Below are 21,344 nucleotides of genomic sequence, written 5' to 3' on the forward strand. Positions count from 1 at the left end.
CCTCATGTGCAAAGTGTTTTAGCATTCACAAATGCTCCGAATTCATACATCAGAGTGTTTGCGAATGCTAAAACTTTTTCCTATGTACTAAACACATTTAGTGATTTGGAAAAGTGTTTCCGTATCACTAAATGTGTTTAGAAATGGATCCTGATTTTGATACTTGGTAGGGGCGTGTTGTAGGTGTACCTTCCACATACCGAAAAAGTATGCTATGCATCAATGTTTTGGGAGTGAAATCCAGTCACAAAACATTGAGAAGTTACTGATACCTGAAAGGAGGGGGAAACTCATTTTCAAAAGGGAAGGGTCTCCTTTCCCCTTTCTGAATGTAGAAAAAAAAGTTTGTTGGGGAGTGGGCATGGCCAAGGGACCACTGCCAACACTCAAGCAAACATAAAGAAGTATATTTTCTTTTAAATTTAGACACGTTTTCTTCTAGGAAAATGAGCTGCATTTAAAAAAAAAAAAAAAAAGGTTTTGTTTACTAAAAAGCGATCGACTCCAATTCCTTATTTTGTGAAACGACCCGGTTAGATAAATAATTTAGTGGGTGCAAATTATGACTGCTTTTTTCTACCACATTAATAGTACATGTAACCCTATATAGCTCAGCAACATACAGATCTAACTTCTGTCAAACACTAGGGACTTATTTATGAGAGCCCTGTGTCACATTTACACCATATAAAGGGGTACATCGTGAAGCAGGGCTCTAATAAAGATTTATGAAGCCAGTCAAAGCCACCCTGCGTGGGTTTGTGTGGCGTCATAAGTCATAAGTAAGGCGACGCATCGCAAATCGCTGCATTGCCTTATGCTGTGCCTGGGAGACGTTCCATGGGCATTGCGGTGGGTTTTCCCATGCAACACCCATGGAATTTGAAGCTGCCCCAGATTTACAAAAACATATAAATCTAGGGAAGCGCCAAATCTCCCAAGGTGAGGCGCAGCACACATAGAAAGAGGAAACACCTCTTAGGGTTGTTTTTGTGCAGGAAAGTGCCCCTTCCTACACAAAAACAATCCTGCCTGCAACAGAGGCACCCTTGCACCACGGTGCAAGTGTGCCTACATTGGTCCTAGGCTGCTAAAAAGGCACCAGCGCAGGCAGAAAGGACAGAAATGCACCATATTCCTTAAATGGTGCATTTCTGCCCATTCACTTAGGCATAGGGCAGCGCAGCAAGGTGCCTTGCTGCTCTGCCCTACACCACTTTGCCATAAATGAGGCCCTAGGACTTTTGTTGTCGCAACTGATTGGTATTTTTATGTAATTATTCTTTGTAATTTATCTGTTATTACCAAGTAAATTATGTAAATATGTAAGATTCATAATATTTTAAAGCATTTGTTTTTATGCTGTGATTGTGTGTAGATTTTTGTGGCAATTCTCCTAAACAGAATTTAAATTAAATAGTGGTATATACTCTAAAACCGTGAGTATAGTAATATGTATTTATGAACGCCCTCTGTTGCACTGTATTCACAATGTCAAGTGAAATTTTTTTTGTGGCAAAACATTTGTTCCATAATTTCGCCTACCACATCATTGTGTGTGAAGGTAAGTATATATAGGTAAGAATAGATTTACTATTCTTAACTCTCTATCCATCTATCTATCTATCTATCTATCTATCGACTGTAATAAATGTAATAATAGTAAATATGTACTTCCCTACAGAGAATTACTTTTATGATATTATGGTATGGTAGTGATACAGTACTTGAAACTCAGTTTGTGGTGGCACACTTCCTGTTGACACTGTCTCTCCAATGAACGTTCGGTAATTACGTGAAGCACATGGATGTCTCTAAGGACTTGGTTCATGCTATTGAAGACCACTAACAGCATAAATAAGAATGTGAACTTGCAAATACAAAATTCAGAGCCTACTCATCAACCTTGACTTTTCAAGCCCAGTTGGTGAGCGAACTGGTCTTTTTTGACGTGTTACTGTGCATCCTTTCACAGCTTGGTCATAAAATGGAAACACACTGGTAACCATGTAGGTTCGTGTCCATTGGAAGGTGCTCAGACAAGCAGTCATGAAATGTACATTGGGTTAGGTTTTGGTCCCACAGAGTAACACGGGACGGAGCGTACACTCAGTGCAGGGGTGTCCCATCACTATAATAAAGGCACCTTCAGATCAGGATTCGGATCTCAGGACTCTGGAGCAGCGACCCGGTTGCATCTTAATTGTCCAGAGGCTCATTGGAGCTAAAAGTCATTTCCGAAAATGTCCCAATAGCATATCCATGTTCCCGACCTCATCAAGGCATTCATTTCATTCTGATGATTTTAATCAATTTTCAGCAAGACCTCGCACGCAAAATCCAGCACCTCAACTTTGAAATGCGCCAAGTACCTTTAAAATGTTCTCCTGAGCTACTCAAATAAACGTTAGATCTAAACCTGATCTAAAATGTAAAAAAACGAAAATTCCTGAGTCTCTCTCACATGTAATCATACACACGGAGCAAATGCATTAGCGGACTAAGCTAGCTGACTAGCATTGAAACCTATGAGCCGCAGGTTCCAAACGCAGCATACACCCAACCTCATGATCTATCTCTGGGGGACTGTTGGCTGTAACCAACTGCCTACTTTTTTCAATTTCTATACTTATTTACACACACACACAGAGCAGCTGCTAATCCGACATAGAGGGGGCAGCGCAGGGGGAAAATAAAAAATTAAAGAAATGTATACTTACCTTTCACCGCACCTGGACCGATCTTCTACTCCAGTGGCGCACTGCAATCCCCATGAGCACAGGCTCCTAGACTCACCATACAATCCCAGCGCTGCTCTCATGCTATTATTCCCAGCATGAAAGAAGCATAGGGATTGGGCGGAGCGGGACGCTTTTATGCTTCAGCATGGACCGGGAGCCTGTGCCTCTGAGCACTGCTGATATCTTCAAGGTACAGCCTGGAAATATCAAAGTGCGCATGTTGGTTTGGCCGACCTAAGACGGCTGGCCAAACCAACATGCACACTTCCTGCTGTGTGATGCTGCAACATGGCCCTGCCCCACCTTACACTTCGCGACTGGCAGTGAAAAATAAAATGACAAAATAGTTTTATTGTCATTTTATTTTTATTTTGTCTCATACCTTTCAGGAGTGGGGCGACGCTCCTGCGCCGTACCAGAGGAACCATTCCTGCACACACAGACCATGATGCCTAGGCAGATTTGAAGGGCTTTAGGCTTGTTGTTTCTATTATAAGATACTGGTTGCCCTTCCTCTTCTGGCACCCCTAATATCGCAAGCTTTTATCTTCTCAACCTGCTTGACACACCAGCCTCTCTTTTTTGTTGAGTACTCAGTCGTGATGATCAGAATATTTCTCACTCACTAACCCAGACCCCCAAATCTAGATGTACTAAAATATGACCTTGGGGGTGGGAGGTACTAAACATTACAGAAAAAGATAATCAATATCTTCAGAACTCTTAAACATGTTTACAGGATTCCCAAGTCACAGGGAGTCACATAGAGTCACTGGGACACACATCTTTTCCCAGCTCTGGATTTGACTTAACATAGTAGTACATTTTGGGAGTTGTAGTCTTCTTCCATTTTGATTGAGCCAGCCGGACCCACACACCTGAAAACAATATGTAAATGCAAAGGAATGGAAAGGAAAAGTGTTGTCCTGCTGACATAAAGCCATCTGATGAGCCAGATGGTTCTAGGGTCTGTTACAAATTATGTAGAAACCTGGGTTTTATTTCGGGGACAGGCCCAAAACTGTGACAGAGTTTCATGCCTAAGATTTTGGGCAAAACATTGCTTACCAAGATGCTGCTAGTTGACATCTGTGGAAAAATCACCCTTGATACTTAGAAAAAACAAGTCCTTGGTGTGGATCATAAGAGCAATTTCACCCTCACACCTTGCACGCTGTGGTGCTGGAACTTGTGGTGCTGGAGGTGCTGCAGCACCCCAGATAACCTTGAGCGAGTTGGATGGAGAACAGGAAATACAGAGTCCATGGAGTGCTTTTTTTCTGGAAATACTTATTCTATTTAAAGCACAGACTTGCAAATAGGCAAGCTCTTCTGTCAAACTGCTGCTAATTATTTTAATTTGAAAACCTATGTTTTATTTACCTTTCTTTGATCACACAGCATGCCAATATACTGTAAGCTGATGGACAAGCGTGTGTGAAATAGGAAGCCCATTGCATTTTGGATATTCTTCACAGATAAATATTTTACTTCAAATATCCCTGCACCATATGATGGTCACAATGGTCCCCTTAACATTGTCCTGAAAATAAGGGAACAAATATACTAGGCTGGTCAAAACACATAGGGCCCGATTGCAACTTTTGGCAGTGCATGTTGGGCGGTCCGCCACCGCTGCACCCCCACACCAACAAGAGTTGATGCAGCTTTCCAAATTACACGTTTTTTGTAGTCTGGCGGGGTCAGGCGGGCGGCGTGGCGGTTCCCTCTGTGGTGCCCTTTCGCAGACGCTAGTGCCTTTGAAAAAGGCACCACAATGGGAAAGCCTTACAAGGTTCCTGCATGGCATGGACTGTAACTTCCATGTCATGCAGGAACTGGTATATATGCACACAGAGGGGTACATGTGCCCCCCTTTGTGCATACACAGGGCACAGAGGGACATTGCGGCCCTACAGGGTCCCCTTTGTTTTCTCTCTACCAGAGTTCTCATGGGGGTTCCACCCTGATGGAGAGACAAATTGTAATATGCTTGGCAGGACCACGGCTAAACTGCCACACATATTGCAGCCTCCGATAGCCGCGCCCAGGGTGGTCCGACCACCCAAGTCATGATGGAGCGGTCGGACTGCCGGTGCGACGATGGCTAAGACTGCCACTGCCCTGCCTCCACGAGTCTAGCAGTTTTCGGACTGCCAGACTCGGAATTATGCCTTTTATGTTTACTTCCATTAATCCATACAACTATAAAACCACATCGATTTATTATTACTCAGTTTGACTACTCCTATTTTCACTTAGAGTTGAGACAAATCAAATTCAAACTTTAAAAAAAAGAGTTGAGACAAATCAAAAAACATTATTCTTTGTAGTTATTGATGTTACAGTCCATTCCAAATTACATCGGTGATTTATCTTCTATCATACATATTACTTCTTATTTACAGTACAGCAAAATATGTGAAATTCTTTACCACACATTTTACAGTACGTATGCATCGATTATAAAGGTAAAACTCTTTGGATGACACATTTTCCCTAGACAGGTTACAAGGTAAAACTGCACCACAATACAAAAAGACATCCCCATTACCACCTGCAAACACTGATAGTAAATGTGGAGTTAGAAATGTGTAAAATCATATACTGTGTTATTGTATGTCATGCCTCATGTTTAGCCCAAAAATTTATTTTGGCCCAGCGGAAATCTCACTTCTGTTAGTGGCTTTGTCTTCTGATTTGGCATTATGCAGCCAATGAGCACCATTGAGATTCTTTTTACTTTATGATTTTTTTAATGTTATGTAATGTTTTTATTTATCCTATGTTATATTTTTGTGACCTACGGTTTTTATTGTATCCCTCTGTTTGAGACACTATGTGGTCTACTCGGCAGGAGCATTAATCTACTCAACTATTTTTAGAATACCTCTATATTCTTTGTTGTAAGTAGGGTGTCAGAGGTCTGGTGCTAACCAAACTCGATTGCATACTGTTATATGCTACAAAAAGTAAACCACATTTCATGCCATAATTTTGAGATAGTAGCATATTCACCCAACAAATATTGGGTGACTACGTTTTCCAATTGTGGTATATTAAATAATAGATGGCACCACCTCAGTTTAAATTAACCCTCCAGAACATTACATTAACCAATTACTATACATTTGCCACAGCTCCACTAGAATGTGGGAAGTCTAAATGAGGTGGTAAGTGGCAGGCTGGGTCTAGCTTATGTTTCCACACAGGGATATACACCATGCTATACTCACCCTCATATTTGCAGGTACTAACCCCCGGTTGGTGAGCAGTGCAAAACTAAGCAATTGTGTTGTTTAACGTAGGCTTGGCCTGTCAACTGCTTTTTCCGCGTTTGGCAGTGTTACTGCTGACCGATAACACTCCTCTCAGCAGTACCCTGCTGGTGGCACTGGAACTGGACGTTCCTTCAAAAACAAAGGACCAATGTACAAAGTAGTTTTTAACTCTCCAGAGGGTAGGACCAAAAAACTGCCTTCGGCAATTTACTAAATCCATTTTTTGAGTCAGGTTTTCGGGAATCACTCTTCGGAAGGAGTGTGCTGTAGGCATCCCTTCCAAATAATAATTTCTATACATTTGTGTTAATGGATTAGAACTGAAATAGTGATAGTAAATTATTAAAAGGTGACTGACCTCCAAGCTGTAATTGTAGTTGTAAATGTAATATAATGTAAGGTGGATTTGTAGAGCGCTGCTTGTCAGCCATGAGGGTATCCAGGCGCTGAGAGGGTCACCCCGGGATTGCTTCCCCTTTGTAAATGTTAAAAATTGGTTGGACGTCGGCAGGGGTCCATAGGACCACTGCAAACTCTAAAGCAAACAAAACATGTAAACTTTTCTTTTTTAATGCAGCCCAATTTCCTGGTTGCAGTTTGCAAGTAGGACTTTTTGGCCAGATACTAGTACATCTGGCTCTATGTGCATTCTGTGAATTGTATTTTCATTTTCTTTTTGTGAAACCATGTGGACTAACACAATTTACAGTCATGTTTTGCAAAAGTGAAGAAGTGGAAACATGCTGCCGTGCTGACTTGACCTGGGTTTGCGGCACCTGGTGCTAGGGTCTCAAGGGCTCCCTTTACTCAGGTACTGGTGAGTAAATAACAGTTTTATTCTTTGCTCACTCTTTATCGTCACCACTTTTTAATTGCAATGTTATCTTGCACTTTGTGATTATCAATTGCTGCTCTTTGAAAACCTGGATGTATCTGCCTTTAGTATTCATGCTCCGGATCATATATGACTGTATATTGCGTAGCAGTGCTGTACCTTTATGTATGATCTGACCAGCAGGCTCTCGGTCATTGATATGAAGATCTCTTTGCAATGCTTTAGTAATTTTTTACTTCTTTATGGCGGCTCTAGTTGCGATTTGACATCACATGCGTTAAGCATTGGTTCCTCACTTCAACTGCAACACACGTGGCACGCATGAGCAGTTTGCTTGGACCATGCAAATTCCCTGGGAGATCGCTGTCAATCTTCAGCTTACTTATCCCCTAACTTGTCGCCAGCTGTAGAGTCCTCCCCAGCATGGGTACCCACAAATGACTACACCACACACGGAGCTTAGTAATACACGTCTTTATTCTTCTACATGTAATGGCAAGCTCAACATTCTAAACCAGCCTTCAGTGCATTCTGCTCTAACACTTAGATCACAGTTCTCCGGAGTCCATCGGGAGCCAGGAGGGTTCCATCATTTCTAATTCACAAGACACTACAGTTGCTCTGGGTGATTTCATTGCACATAAAGGCATTTTTAAGGGGTATGTGCAATGGAAAGTAGAATTAATGTCCAGCTCTCCTACTCTGAAAATTGTTCCAGTACAATGGTTGCACATGGCTTTGTTAAGAGGTTGGTGGGGGAAGGAAGAACAGAGCTCCAGGAACTGCAGGCATCATGCTATTGTTTGGTTTCACAAATAGATATTTATGCCACTGTCACTTGGCACTGCTGCTGGTAGCATGTGACAGGAACATCCTGTTTGTGGTTTGCTTGGCTCACAGCACACGTCTGTCTTCCCCTCCCAGAAAGATATGGTGATTGAGACAGGCCAGCAGAGACTGAGACAGAAGGGACAGTGTCAGATAAAAAACAAGTGGCTCCATAGTCAGGCCTGGCACAGTGGCCCAGGTGGGGCAGCATGTGGAGTACCTGTGTGGCTAATGGTGGTCAAAGTTTGAGGTCCTGGGGAAGTTTGGTGCATTTTTGATACATGGTTCAGTTTTTTTTTTAATTTGCCTGGTTTAGCTGTAAGGCCCTTCTAATATATCAGTGTACTGCCGAGATGGGCTCGTTTGCTCTGAACAGCACCTGTGACGAGCATATACACACACACAGATCTCTGCAGCAGGTGAATTACCTGTTGAATTGTATGACTGGTATAAGAACTTGTGGCCTGCAGGCTTCAGGTACATCTCTGCAGTTTGTTTGGCAGCCCGCGCACTATCTATCAGGACTCGAATCAGTGGCCAGCAAATTCAGTTTTGAACTGTGCAATGTGAACGTTAATTCCATGTAATTAGTCACTCTCGTTTAACATTGTGATGTACAGATGGTGTTTATTTTCATTTTTTCAATTGTCATTCTTTTCTCTTTCTTCTCTTTCTGTGCCCTTCTTTTCAAGTTCTGGTTCCTTTTGGTTTCTGTCTTCCCTTTCATCTTCTTGCTCTTGCATCTCTTTATTTTCTTTTCCTTTAACTACAATATTTTCAGTTTCACTTGTCTAGCTCTGCACTAACTAGCTCTAAGCTTCTTGCAGTGCATTCTCTGTCTCCTTTAGTCTCTTAGAGCCAGATGTACGAAAAACTGGTTGCAGTGGTGGCTTGCAGAGGGAGTGGTGAGGCGGGCGGGGGCGGGGCAGGGTGGGGGGGTTAGTGGAGTCGGACATTCGACGGCAAGGAGTAAAGTAAGTAAATAAATAAATAAAACTATTTACCTCGCGTTTGCTGCTTTTGCACTACTTTTATTTGATCTAATTACCGATCTAATTCTGATCAGTAAATACAAGGACAAAAAAGAGCCATTGTCATTTTGTAAGCACGCGCATGCATGTTGCCTTTTTTTCATCTTTAGCCATGTTGCACAGCACAAGTGATTCTGTACATCATCGCAGAAAAACATTGGCAAAGGCAATAGACCCCGAAGGCGAGAACTAATGGCCTTGTCAATACTTGTTGTGTCAATTTAGCTCTCCTCTGCCTCACAGCTGAGGCCTCAAATTGCACATAGCGGTCAGCGGATGATGACATCACGATATCCAGTGCGTTTAATTTAAAATGCCTATTGTTCAATGTACGTCGCGGTTGCAGTTTTGTTTCTGAAACAGCTGCAAAACCAGTAAAAAAAAATACACTAGATCTAAATATAGTAGCCCCAAACATACGTGATGCTGTTAAAAATAGTGCACACATCTTACGAATACGGGGGAGTGAGAGGGGCATTTAGCAGCAATCAAACAATGCATCTGTCCTGTCAGAGGTCCTCGAGGGAGGATGTTTCCTGCCCAGCCGCTTCCTGGTTTGCTGTCCTTGTGTCGCCCGGCCGCAGCACTGAAGACAAACGCACTTCCACAGGGCTGTGGTTTTCCACATCTGTGAGCGGTGGGGCTCGAGGTCGGCTGGAGTGAAAGAGGCGAAGGTGGCCAGGGACATTAAGGGGGGCCTGGGCCAAACGTATTTTGGGGGTCCCTGTTCGAAAACGCTTTGATCCAAGTATCCAATTAGAGCTCTTTGCCAGGTCACTGACAGTGCACAGGCAAGCCCATTCAAATTCGAAATGTGTTTTCATAGAATATTCAGGGATAGTGACAAGAGTTTTTGATATTGTAACAGCAGCCCACTAATGTTACTGAAAATTATCTCTGTGACACCCTTCACTTTCTCATACGTGAGGTTGTTATGATCTAAAAGAAACTTTTTTATGGATGTAGCATGAAACATAAACACAACATTTCTCTCCAACATGTCTGTAACATCACCCACAGCAAAAATAAATCAAAGCAAAACTATTTCAAACGATCTGTTTAAACAATATTCAAGGAAACCAGGGCAAGCCTCTCAAGAACAGAGCAGACTGTATGGGGGGCTGAAAGGCTGGGGCCATGGGCCAAAGCCCACTTTGCCCATGCCTTAAAACGTCTCTGCGTTAGGTGGACACAAGCCCCCTGGATAAGAGCGCTCGAGGTGTAACACTGGCAGAGAGGGAAGCCGCTTGTTAACACTTTACCATCTTGTTTTATTAATTTTATTATCATTTTAATATTTTCTATATTTGTTGTATTTAGGTTTATAGTTGCGTGTGGGGCCCACTATTGGAACCACAGTGGAGTTAAAGCACCAGATTTAGGCGTATTATTGGAGAATGCCATGAGTGGGTCCCACACCCCGAAAAGCATGGGTACTGCAGGGCAGCACTGAGGCTCAGTGGCAGAGTTGTGTGTGGGTGCGGCAGGTCATGATTGAGGTGCTTTGGAAGAGAAGCATGCCCCATATGAAAACAGCAGTCACGGCTAAGGTGCTTTGGCAGAGCTGTGTGGGTGTCAGTATTAAAATATCACGGGGTTGCTTCAGGTCTATGGTATGCTATGCTAATGCTACATATATGCAACTTGCACAAGATGTTCCCACGGGATATGCTTACATTGGCAGAGTTTTATGTTTGTCTCAGAAGCACAATGTGTTGCAAGCCAGAACTAAGGAGCATGGCAAAGCTGTCCTTCTCTCCTCGTGCTGATATGGTAGGCTTGTTTTTTGTTTGCAGTTTTATATAGCGCTAACTCGACCCGACTGTATCAGAGTGCTTTACATGAGCACCAGTTGCATTACAGATGGACACATTCATTTTTGTTAGGCAAGGGGAGATTAAGTGATTTGCCCAGAACCACAGAATGCTTGAGCGTCTCTGCCGAGACTCGAGTCTGGTTCCCCAGCTTCAAAGTCGGCCGCTCTAGCCGTTAAGCCACATATGCAGAGTAGGAGCACCGTGGAGTGGCATAAGTGTTTATGGGTCTCAGGTCTATAATATGGACAGCTGCCTAGATGTCAACAGTGCAGTGGCACCGGGGCCCACGGGTCTCAGTGCCAAGTGTACTCCAATTATGGCTATATTTTACTACCCAGCAAGGGTTATGGGAGCCAGTTTCATTGCTTCAATTAAGGCCAAGTGCATCCTTGCCGCGGAACCGCTTTGGGGTAGGATTGGGGAGCATTGTCTGAGCTGCATGAAACTATCATTGGCACATGACTGGTGCCATATACTGGCAGAGGAGGATTGTGACTCTTTGTGAAGCCTGATGAAATGACGCTCATTTAGCGCTGCACGCACGTCGGAAAGGCACTGATCTTGTTCTCAGGCGACTGGAGGATGGGGTCGCCCTCGGAGGGAATCATGCAAAAAGCAGCTTCAGAAATGTCTGCAAGGAGAAACATGAACTCGAGGAAGGCACACCAACGCCAGATGGGCGCTAGCAACAAAGCTTTTAGCAGGCCTGGCAACTCTCATGGTGCTACTGTGTGTCACACAATATTAGCTCCCTTTACACAGTCACTAGTGAAGAGCCGACAATGTCACACGGTGGAGCACAAAAAAGAAGGAAACCCCTGCACAGAGTGGGTTTCCTGCTCGTGGTTGGAGGCTCTGCAGAGCCAATGCCTTTTACCGAGTATAAAACCTTCCCAGAACATCGGCAGCAGCCTGAAATTCTTTGGGTGTTTTTTTAGGTCAAGCCTAGGCAGCGCATGCGCTGCTCTGCGAGGCATGCTGTATGCAGGTAAGGACTTGAATCTCCGCCCATATTTTTCATTGGCTTGTGTCATTGTCCTTTGTAAACTGTGGCTTTTCATTGGTCAATAGGCTTATTAATCCCTCCTTCGTACCGCCTTGTTTCATTTTGTAATCTCCCATGAGGAATCCCCCTGTTACGTGTGTTGTTACTCGGTAGGCTTTAATTACAGCCTCCAAGCACTATTCTCTCAAATAGCTTTGTCCTGTCTGTTGTTGCAGACAGGACATGCTCTCTTCTAACACTTTAAAAAAAATCTTTATAGCACGGGCGCCCTATGCATTTGCAATGCAATGGGTCTCGCATTTGCGAGAGTTTAAGCTATTAGCATTGTAAATTACAATGCTTTTTATTTATCTGTTTCAAAAACAATACATAAATAAAAGGCATTGTCATTTACTATGCTAATAGCTTAAACGCACGTAAATGCAAGATCTATTGCATTGCAAATTGCTGTTTTTTCAGTTTCAGGAGGGTAACAGTCCCGCTCACCCCTGCTCAGCACTGCTACCCTCCTGCCTCTTTCTCTCACACGGCAAAATGTTTTTTATAAGTTAGCAGGTCTGCTTTAATGCAGCAGGCCAATCCTCATAAGCCAGGTTTAGTTATTGGTCAGATCACCCCTGCAGACTGCACACATGAGAATGTTCTGTAGTCTATGCCATAAGCTGCCTATATTAGGGCTCCCTTTCAGGTCTAACCAATCACTCCCAGTCCTCAGTGTGCAGGATGTACCTGATGAAGTAGCAGCAGAAGATGAGGCTCAGCACAAAGACGAAAATGCCTGTTCCGAAGATGGCCATGTAGACATTCAAAGGAAGGTCCTGGAAGGTGATGGGGGGCATGATGCAGGTCCTGTTGGGTGACGGGGTCCCAGACTGCATGAGCATTCTACAAGGAAAAAGGAGGACATTGGGCTCACTTTCTGTACAGAAACTTACTTGATGCAAAAGGGTGAAAGTGGGAGTATAAGTACAAATGAAGGAGAGACTAACTTTCGGAAGGGAAGGAGGAGGAACGAAAGCAGGACTGACCAAGGTGTTAAAAATTGTGGATGGAGGGGGTGATGAAAGGAGAGAAAGAGACAGCGGCAAAGTTGGAGGATGAAGTAGAGTTGGAGTAATAATGGGTAGTAGCAACAAATGGCATAAGTGAAACACTGAAAATCCAATTAAGTGACAAAAAGGTAGTGGTGAAGTGGTGAAGAATGATGTTGGCAGTATGAGCAGGCAGGTAAAAAAGAAGTAGAGTGAATCAGATTGAGGAGCAACTGGCAGAGTGAAACACTGAGAAAATAAAACAGTGCATGAAGTATGAAACGTGAGAGAAGGGGGAGTGATGTATAGGGAAGAGATCAGGCAGTTAAAGAAATGGAAGGGATGAAAGGGCACATTGTGAAAGTGAGTAGTCTGGAAGATGAGAACTGTGGTGCAGAAAGTGTGAGACCAATGAAACATGGGAGAAGGGAGGAACGAAAGATACATGAAGGAACAGAGGGAGATTGAAAACATGACATAATAAGGGAACACTGGGAGAAATTACAAGTATGTTAGAAGGGAAGAGAAGGAGTGAGAAGGAAAAGAGGCAAACAAGAAGTAGACAGGGACAGACAGAGGTAACGAGAAGGGTAAATGGATGGAAGGAAAACACAACAGGGAATGAAAAAAGTAGGGAGCGATAGGGGAGAGCCAAGTGACGAAGAGAGATATTGGCATGTTAAAGGATGTGAAAATAATAAGCAAGAAGCACATCATTATATAGGTTTTATATAGCGCTAGTTAGACCCGTAGGTATCAGAGCGCTTTACATAATAGTGAACAAGACAATAATCAAGTCGCTGAGCATATGATGCAAGACATATTAGATTCAAATCCACACAAAATATATACAGGGTAAAAAAAGATAGGCAATGAGGCTGGTAACCATATATGGTCAATTAGCACAATATGAGGTAAGGGAGAGAAAGACATAATAAACAGTAGTGAAAAACAAAACAAAATAACCGACCGTCACACACTGTTTCTAGTCTTTAGGAAGAGAGAATATTTAAACATAGTTCAGTTTGATCCTGTTAAATTTTGATGTCACACCAAAGTGAACAAATAACTTCCATTGCTGAATTCTCTAAGGCCAACGACCGCAAACTTCCTTAGATTTCCACAGGTCTCATATTGCAGCTAGGATCGGACTGGGACAGAAAATAGGCCCTGGCAGAAAAATAAAAGTTGCTCCCATTGGTAAATTAGTAGCCCAAAAAGTGTCCTGTGTTTGCAAATTGAGGCAGTTTTGAACTCATAAAGCCACACTGTGTAAATGTTTGGCAACGTATGGAAGGCTGCATGGAATTCAGCTTGCCGCAGGCAATGTTTGTTTTAATATCAGGATATCAACAGTAAAAACTGTCCCAGAAGACTATAATACAGGTCCGCAAAATGCCTAAAAACTGACCCACCTCCTAACCTGGGACAGAATCTTATTGGGGATTGCCCTATAGACCAGTCCAACGCTGATTCCAGCCAGGGGAGGCCAAACCACAGCTTTTATAGGGAGACCTGACCTAGGATGTCATCTCCACCTTGAGAGTCAGAGAATGAGCCTATCTACCAAACAATTTTTAGTGTGAGCTGCACTAGAGTTAAACCAGGACTTTGTTTCCACCCTATGAGCCAGAGAATGAGTGTTAGAAATGGTGTTTCTGGTTGGCAAGGGTCTACCTTACATGTGACTTATATGTAGTAAAAGGGGAGTTTGGACTTGGCAACCACTTGCCACGCCACGTCACTGCGGCAGTGAACTGAATGCGCAGGTCCTGCAGTGGCAGAGGCCTGAGACAGGTTTGAAAGGCTACTTCGGTGGGTGGCGCATGCAGTGCTGCAAGCCCACCAGTAGAATTTAATTTACAGGCCCTTTGTATATGGGATACCACTGTACAAGGGACTTACGGGTAAATTAAATATGCCAAACAGGTATAGACCAATCAATCAATCAATGGAACTTTATTGGGATCATTAACAATCCATAAGACCAATCTTACCAAGTTTACAAGAAAGAGCACATGAACTTTAGCGCTGATCAGCAATGGTAAAGTGCCCACAGTCATAAACCACCAACAACAGGTCAGATAAAATACAGAAGAAAGGCAAAAAGTTCTGGCATGACCCTGCAAAAAGGGCCAAGTCCAACACAACCCCCATCCAGTCTAAAGGCAGGGTAGGTTAATCAATACCTTGATGGGCTTCCCTGCTTGGGGCGATAGAACATGGACCCTGGCCCGCAACTGCAGGGGCACTTTCCAGTTCTACGTCAACCTGATCCCATGTGGATCCCTCTGTCTAAGCTGTCAGGACCAACTAAGCTAGCCCAAGGGGAGTCCTTAGCTGTCCGCGGCCAGGACCTGCCCCAGGCCATCCAGGGGTTTCTGGTCCCTGCAATCTCACAGAGTGGGGGGCAGTAGCCCAAGGTACATAGTATCCTTGCTCCACTCTACCTCTCATCAGTGCAGGAGTTCTACTCTGCCACTGGTCCCGCAACCTATGGTCTGCACACTCAGACTGACCAGAGGTCACAGGTGAGGCTCTTCTCCCTCTACCCCTCATTCTGGGTTCTGCACCATCCTCTTAGGAGAGGTAACCCCAGAAACTAGAACTGTCAGGGCACTGGTATCAGCCCTCCTACACAATTCTCCCACCACTTCAGGATTTCTATCCTGCAACTGGTCTCGCAACCCAGGGACCAAACCCTTGGGTTGAACAGGGGCCAGAGGAGAGTACTCCCCTCCCATGCACCCCCTTCCAGGGTTCTGCTCCCTCCCACCTGGAGTGGTACCCCAGTAGACAAAATGGGAAGGACACTGCTAGCAGCTGTCTTTCCCTCAAGGTCAGACATTACCTACTGAACCTGGCCTCCCAACCCAGGGGCTACACCCTGCGGCTGAGCCTGTGCCTGGCAAGCCAGGACTTTATGGGGAGCACACCTGCCCCCCTCAAGGGTTCCACATACCTCATGTGTTGTCTGACAGTCTGCGTGGTGCTGATCTCCCAACCCCAGCCCATCTGACAGTGGGCAAAGACCTCCCAAACCAGAAGCGGTGTCACCAAGGTCAATCCTGGGAGCTCTACCCTCTGATCTGGTCGCTGACCCACTGGTTCTCCCACTGGGGACTGCCTCCCTCTTTCAGCCCTCCATCTGGGTGTCCGCACCCTCAACTCGTGAGTGGTGCTACTAGACACCAGAACTGGTGGAACACTGCTTACAGACTCCCCCGCAAGTTCTCCTGACACTAGGAGATCCCCCTCAGTTCTTGGCCTTCCAGTGCAGACTAGGCTCCCCTCGTGGTGTTCACTCACGGAACCAACCAGGCTCTGGGACTGGGCTTTGGGCACCTTGGGACACAACTCATTCCCACTCCTTCTCTTCTGAGACAGGACGTGGGTCCCTACACCCCTCTCGTTACATTGGGACCTATCTGAGCTACCACGAACCTTTCCCACCACCCTCGGTTGTGAAATATCTGAGCCACTCCCTTTAGGATCACTCCCAAATGCCTTTCCAGACCCTCTGGTACACACTCAGAGGCCTGCCTCCTGTGCAAGTTCCCTGGGATCAGAGAACTCACACTCCAACAGGAGTTGGCGTAGCCCTGGAAAACAACAATGGAACATGTGCTCTCTGACAATCAGCTTGGACAGCCCTTCAAAATTGTTCACCCAACCCTTCAGTGCATCACAACAGTCTTCCACGAACTCCCCCCAGGACTGGTGAGACAGTTGCTACTGCCGCTGAACTTCAAGCTTCACTCTTCAGGTGTGACACCCACCTCCTGGGAACTAGGTACCATGCTCTGGGATCAGGGAGGGGAAATTTCTACACTGGACACTACATTGCTGCCACCATTGGACTCCACCCTCACTGGTGAGTCCAGAACAGTGAAACTACGCTCAGGGGACAACCTATCCTCAAGAGCTAGTTTCTCTCTGGCAAAGGCCCTCTCTACCTCCTCCATCCTCTCCTGAGCTATGACTGTCTCCACATCAGCCTTTCTCTCTTCCACAACCAGTTGCGCTAGCTCCATGGCATGCTCCAATTTGAGCCTTTCCAGCGCCAGCTGGTGCTCCCTTTCCTCCCCCTATCCACCAACTCCTCTGGGGACAGGGAAAGGGAGATGACACTACTCCTGGCACTAGACCCAGCAAGGGACTCCCTCTCCACAAGGTCCTCACTACTTACTGGCGTCCCTACCCAGTAATTTTCTCCCTCCTTCAGACCCTCCTGGGCCACAGCCCTCCAGGGGTTTGGACCGGTAACCCTCCCACTCAGAGTCCTCCCTAACCTCATGGTCATCCTCTGGGTCTCTCTCAGAGCCACCACTCTCCTGGATCTCTGATGATGCCAACGGCAGCCGGCTCAGATAAGCCCGGTGATGCGGGGCAGGGCACGGGGGAAGCAGACAGACGACGGAATATGTATTATTTATTTATTTAATTATACCTATTCTGTCAACTCCCCCCCCCTCCTTGCCCCGCCCCCGCTCCGCCCACTGCGCTTACCTGAGCCAGCCGCAGCTGCTTGATGTCTCTTCAGGGAACTGTTCAGCATAGTACAGGGCCGTACGACAGTCCTTTTCCAGCCTGTCCTCTTGCCACCTAAGCATGACTTTCTAGAGGCATAGCTGGGTGTCTTCTGCAGTCACTATTATTTTCCTCTCCCTGCAGAACCCGTTAGGTACTCCAGACTGTATTCCCACAGATGATGTAAGTTAAAGGCAGATTACATTTTGGCAAGGCACTAAATAGACACTTGCAACACAAGATTCTAAGGGGTAAGAGCTGAAGCAGGAGTACACAATAAACAAGCAATGGAAATGCAATACGTCTCGCAATTGCTTAATGCACAGCTATTGGCACTGTAAATGACAATGTCTTTTATCCATGTGTTATGGAGTGTATATGGTGTATAGTGAAGTTCCTGGTTTTAGATTTACTTGTAGAGCTGTGCAGTGTTTGAAATAATAGTTCTTTTTCGCAGAGTTCTTTATTGGTTCGGGGGGGGGGGGGGACTTATTCTTCCAGCTGTAGGCAGAGTGGAGATGCAGGGGCTCTAAGAAGGGGTGAAAAAAACAACAGAGCCTAGTTAACAAGTGAATGGTCTTTTAAAGACCTGTGAAGTACTCGGGTGCGGCTGGCAGCTCAAAAACTGTCTTTGTGTGTGCCCGGGCTCTCTCAGTCCGGGCTGACACACAGGACGGGGCGGGGGGGATGGGGGGGGGGCTGAAGCCTGTTGAGCCCAATCTGCGTTGCACGCCTAGTATTTGCGCCATCTTGTACAACTTGTACATTGTACCAAACGCATGTACTCTAACGTATTCCACCCATAAGCATGTTAAACTAATTCACTTCCAATCAAAAGCCTTCTTTTACTGTGGCTGTGCACTCATACCTCTGTACAGAAGGCATGACACGAACACAGAAGGGCCAGCTGCGAGCTCATGACACATGTATGCTTTCATATGCCGTTGCTGCCCTCGAGTACAGGAGCCACAGCAGGAAAGGAGCACATATGAAAAATTCAAACTTTCCATTTACGGTCCAAGAGTACTTAATTAAACAGTCACCATAGCCCCGGACTGAAATATCAAGCGCTGCGCACCTTAGAGCTGTTCTTGAAGCCAGATCCGATGAGGCTTGACTGCTGCCTGCAGGCCCATGGCCATCTTGTGCCCGCGCGCGGTTGAGGTCTAAACACGAGCCGTTGCGCATGCTCTGCCAGGGCTCTCCCTTCATTCCCCTGGCAGGCCTCTCTTCCTTTATTCCCCTGGCAGGCCGCTCACTCCCTCCAGGCGAAGAGGGGCCTGTGTCAGGGGCGTAGGAGACACTAAAATTCTGGGGGGGACAGGGACAACCTTGTGCACTTTCCAGTGACCCTATACAAATCACCGCCCGTTAAACAAATACAATCGCATACTTTCGAAGTGAAATATTGAGAAAAGCAGGCATGTAGTCACAGTTTGCATGTATGCTTTATTGTTATTTACATTCATATAGTAATGAGACCAAATGTTTAAAAAACATATATATGAATCTTGCATCTTAATGCACAAAGAAAACAAAAGCCGCTGACTTAGGGTGGGGGCGTCGTGTTTGCAAGTGCATTAGGGTTTGAAAAGTACCTGCTGCTACATTCCTGGTCTCCAGCAATTTTCAGGCAACAATAAAAATGTGAAGATAACTTTGGTGATTAATGTTCTTTTTTTGAGAGAGATCGAAGGCTTGTCTAGTGAAAGTTTTAATTCAATAGGTCAGTGAGTTACTGCTTTTGTCTGAGATATTCTTTTGGTATTTGAAGTTTATAAGTTAAAATCCTAACATTGAACAGTGAGCTATTAACCGTCATTAAAGAGCTGCATAAAAACTTCAATGTATAGATTAGAACGTTATGATTTTTCCCCAGTCTTTCCCTATCCTAATGTTGGAAAATGGGTTCATTAGGATAGAAATCAATTCTGATTATTGAAGAGAACCCCCCAACCATGGTGTTATGTTTTACATTCTGAGTTTGTGTTTCTCTAGTGTTGCAAAGCCGCCCTGGGCACTCCCCAACTTTTTGCTGACTGGTACTGGTGGTACCTGACTGACTGACCCTGACCTCTGCCTAAACAGCCAGTGCTATTCTGAAAGAGGCACTTAAAAATACAGTAAAAACACCTACATACACTAGGGTGCACTATGGGTTAGGGTACCCCTATGATTGGCATGACCTCTCCTATAAGGCCCTAGTACATAATAGGGCAGGGGGATTAGAACTACTTTTAAGTCCCTACAATATAATAAGGCATGGCAGTTTAGAGGCCAGCAGCCCTTTCTGCGCTTGCATGTGTGCACTGCTGAAGCCTGAGGTCAGTTTAAAAGTAGCCCTGTGTTATAGGGCTGCTTTTAAAATGCAAATTATGCCCAAACTCGACTTTGGGTTTGGGGAACTTACAAATTGATCAACTACAATGTTGGGGCAAAATTAAGTGGAAAAATGTTTTCCACTTAACTATGGCTGTATCATATTTGCCACATAATACATCATCTGCTGCATAATCTAACGATTTCCTCCAAAACAATTTTGTAGCTCAAACGGATCCCAAATTACTAAAAGAAATGTGACTTGTGTTGCTGTGAAGTTTAGGGCCCTTTGCAAAGGTTAGTGAAGAAAACAATTCCTAAGAAAACAATTGGTCCCAGACACTCCTAATGACACTCAAATTAATACCTGTAGGAGAGTGTAGTATGCAATCAATTCATGCAACCAAAAATGTATAATGTAAAGGCACATTCAACAGGGAAATCTCATAGATAAGAGGCCAACCAAAGTCAATTAAATTGCAAACACCAATTTATTACCCGCACAATCATATTCATAAAAATGCAAACTTAGGGTCTGACTATGATGGCAGGCGGACTTCAGTACCACCGCCATCGAATCGGGGAATGGGACCGCTGGCCTTCAAGGTGGAGGCCCCACGATAGGCATTACAATGCGACTGCCACTACGGTGTTCGCAGTGCCTATCTTTTACATTGCAGCAGGTGCTGCTGGCAGCATCATCCGCCGCAAAGTTAAAAAAAAAAGGAACATGTTAAATATATCGGTGCCTGCCACATGGTGCAGTGATATGTTGTGGGGCATCATAGATGACCCCAGGACCCATGTCTGAGGGCCAGGGGTAAAGGGGCCTGCTACGGGCCCCCAATGTCCCTTTCGCCAGCATTTCCATGGCAGGTGAACCGCCATTGATAAGCTGGCGGGTAAGGGACATCGTAATCCCTGCTGCGGTGCATGGTAGGCACCACCAGCATTGTAGGAACCACGAGCCCCTCCACCACACCGGCGGGCTCAAGAAGCCCGTCGGGTGCGTGGTGGTTGGTCTTTCCGACCGCCAGGTAACCACCCGCCATTGTAATATGGCGGGCTGTGATGCAGTCACCAATGGCGGTGGGACCACCAATGGCGGTGGGACCGCCACTGACGGGGTGACGTGGCGGTCCCACTGACATTATAATCACCCCCTAAGTTTAGTGTGCATGCAAATCCTATATTGCCAACCCCTGGCAAGTTGCACTGCTAGTGCTGGAAAAAGGCCAATGGAGGTACCAATGGGTGAGGTGGACTGGCCTTAAGGGTCTTGTGACCTCAGAGACAGATTCACTGTCGATCTAGGATGTGCTTCTTCATATGCCTGCCCGTAAGACTGGAAGTGAACTGCAGTATGGATTGTGGTGGACAGGTCCACCTGCGGGTGCTAGGACACCTGGGCTTCTAAGGTCTATCGGGCCTTCTAAGGTGTAGCATCGGAATAAGCTCTGTCAGGAGTGTGGTATGGTGAACTGGTCATGAAGGTCTGAACATGGTTCTCCAGTTCCAAATTCAGCAGCTCTGGCCAGAGTGCCACATTCTCTCCCACACTGAACACCATACTGCCCCACTGAGAGAAACTCGCACTGCCTTCAGCACAACTCAATTGTGCTGCGACTAAATTCAAATTATGCACTAGACAACAGTAAAATGCTGCCTGAAAAAAAATGAATAACACCCTGAAAAAAGCAAACACTCATATAGAATGCAAGAATAAGCAAAGCATGTGAACTGTAATCAGAAAAAAACATGGTTACCTTAACGGTTTTAAACTCATTATTCAGAAATCAGTAAGTGATTTTGCCTGAAAAGTTCAAGACATGGCTACAGGACCAGGAAGGGACCCCTTTCAATGTCCATTGCTTATATCCTTTCAAAATGTATGCAGTTTGGTTTAAAAAAGACCACATACCCAA

The 21,344-nt window shown here is 45.1% G+C and overlaps 1 protein-coding gene across 1 annotated transcript in view; it reads right to left on the reverse strand.

Moving 5' to 3' along the window:
* RNF122 (ring finger protein 122) overlaps window positions 1–21,344 on the reverse strand; it is a 186,200-nt gene that overhangs the window by 95,374 nt on the left and 69,482 nt on the right. The window contains exon 2 of the mRNA XM_085634483.1: window positions 12,269–12,424. Within this exon, the coding sequence (XP_085490609.1) occupies window positions 12,269–12,423 (155 nt within the window). The 5' untranslated portion in view covers window position 12,424. The remainder of the gene's footprint in view (window positions 1–12,268; window positions 12,425–21,344) is intronic.

Source organism: Triturus cristatus, chromosome 11 (genome assembly GCF_964204655.1).
Source record: "Triturus cristatus chromosome 11, aTriCri1.1, whole genome shotgun sequence".
Lineage (NCBI taxonomy): Eukaryota > Metazoa > Chordata > Amphibia > Caudata > Salamandridae > Triturus > Triturus cristatus.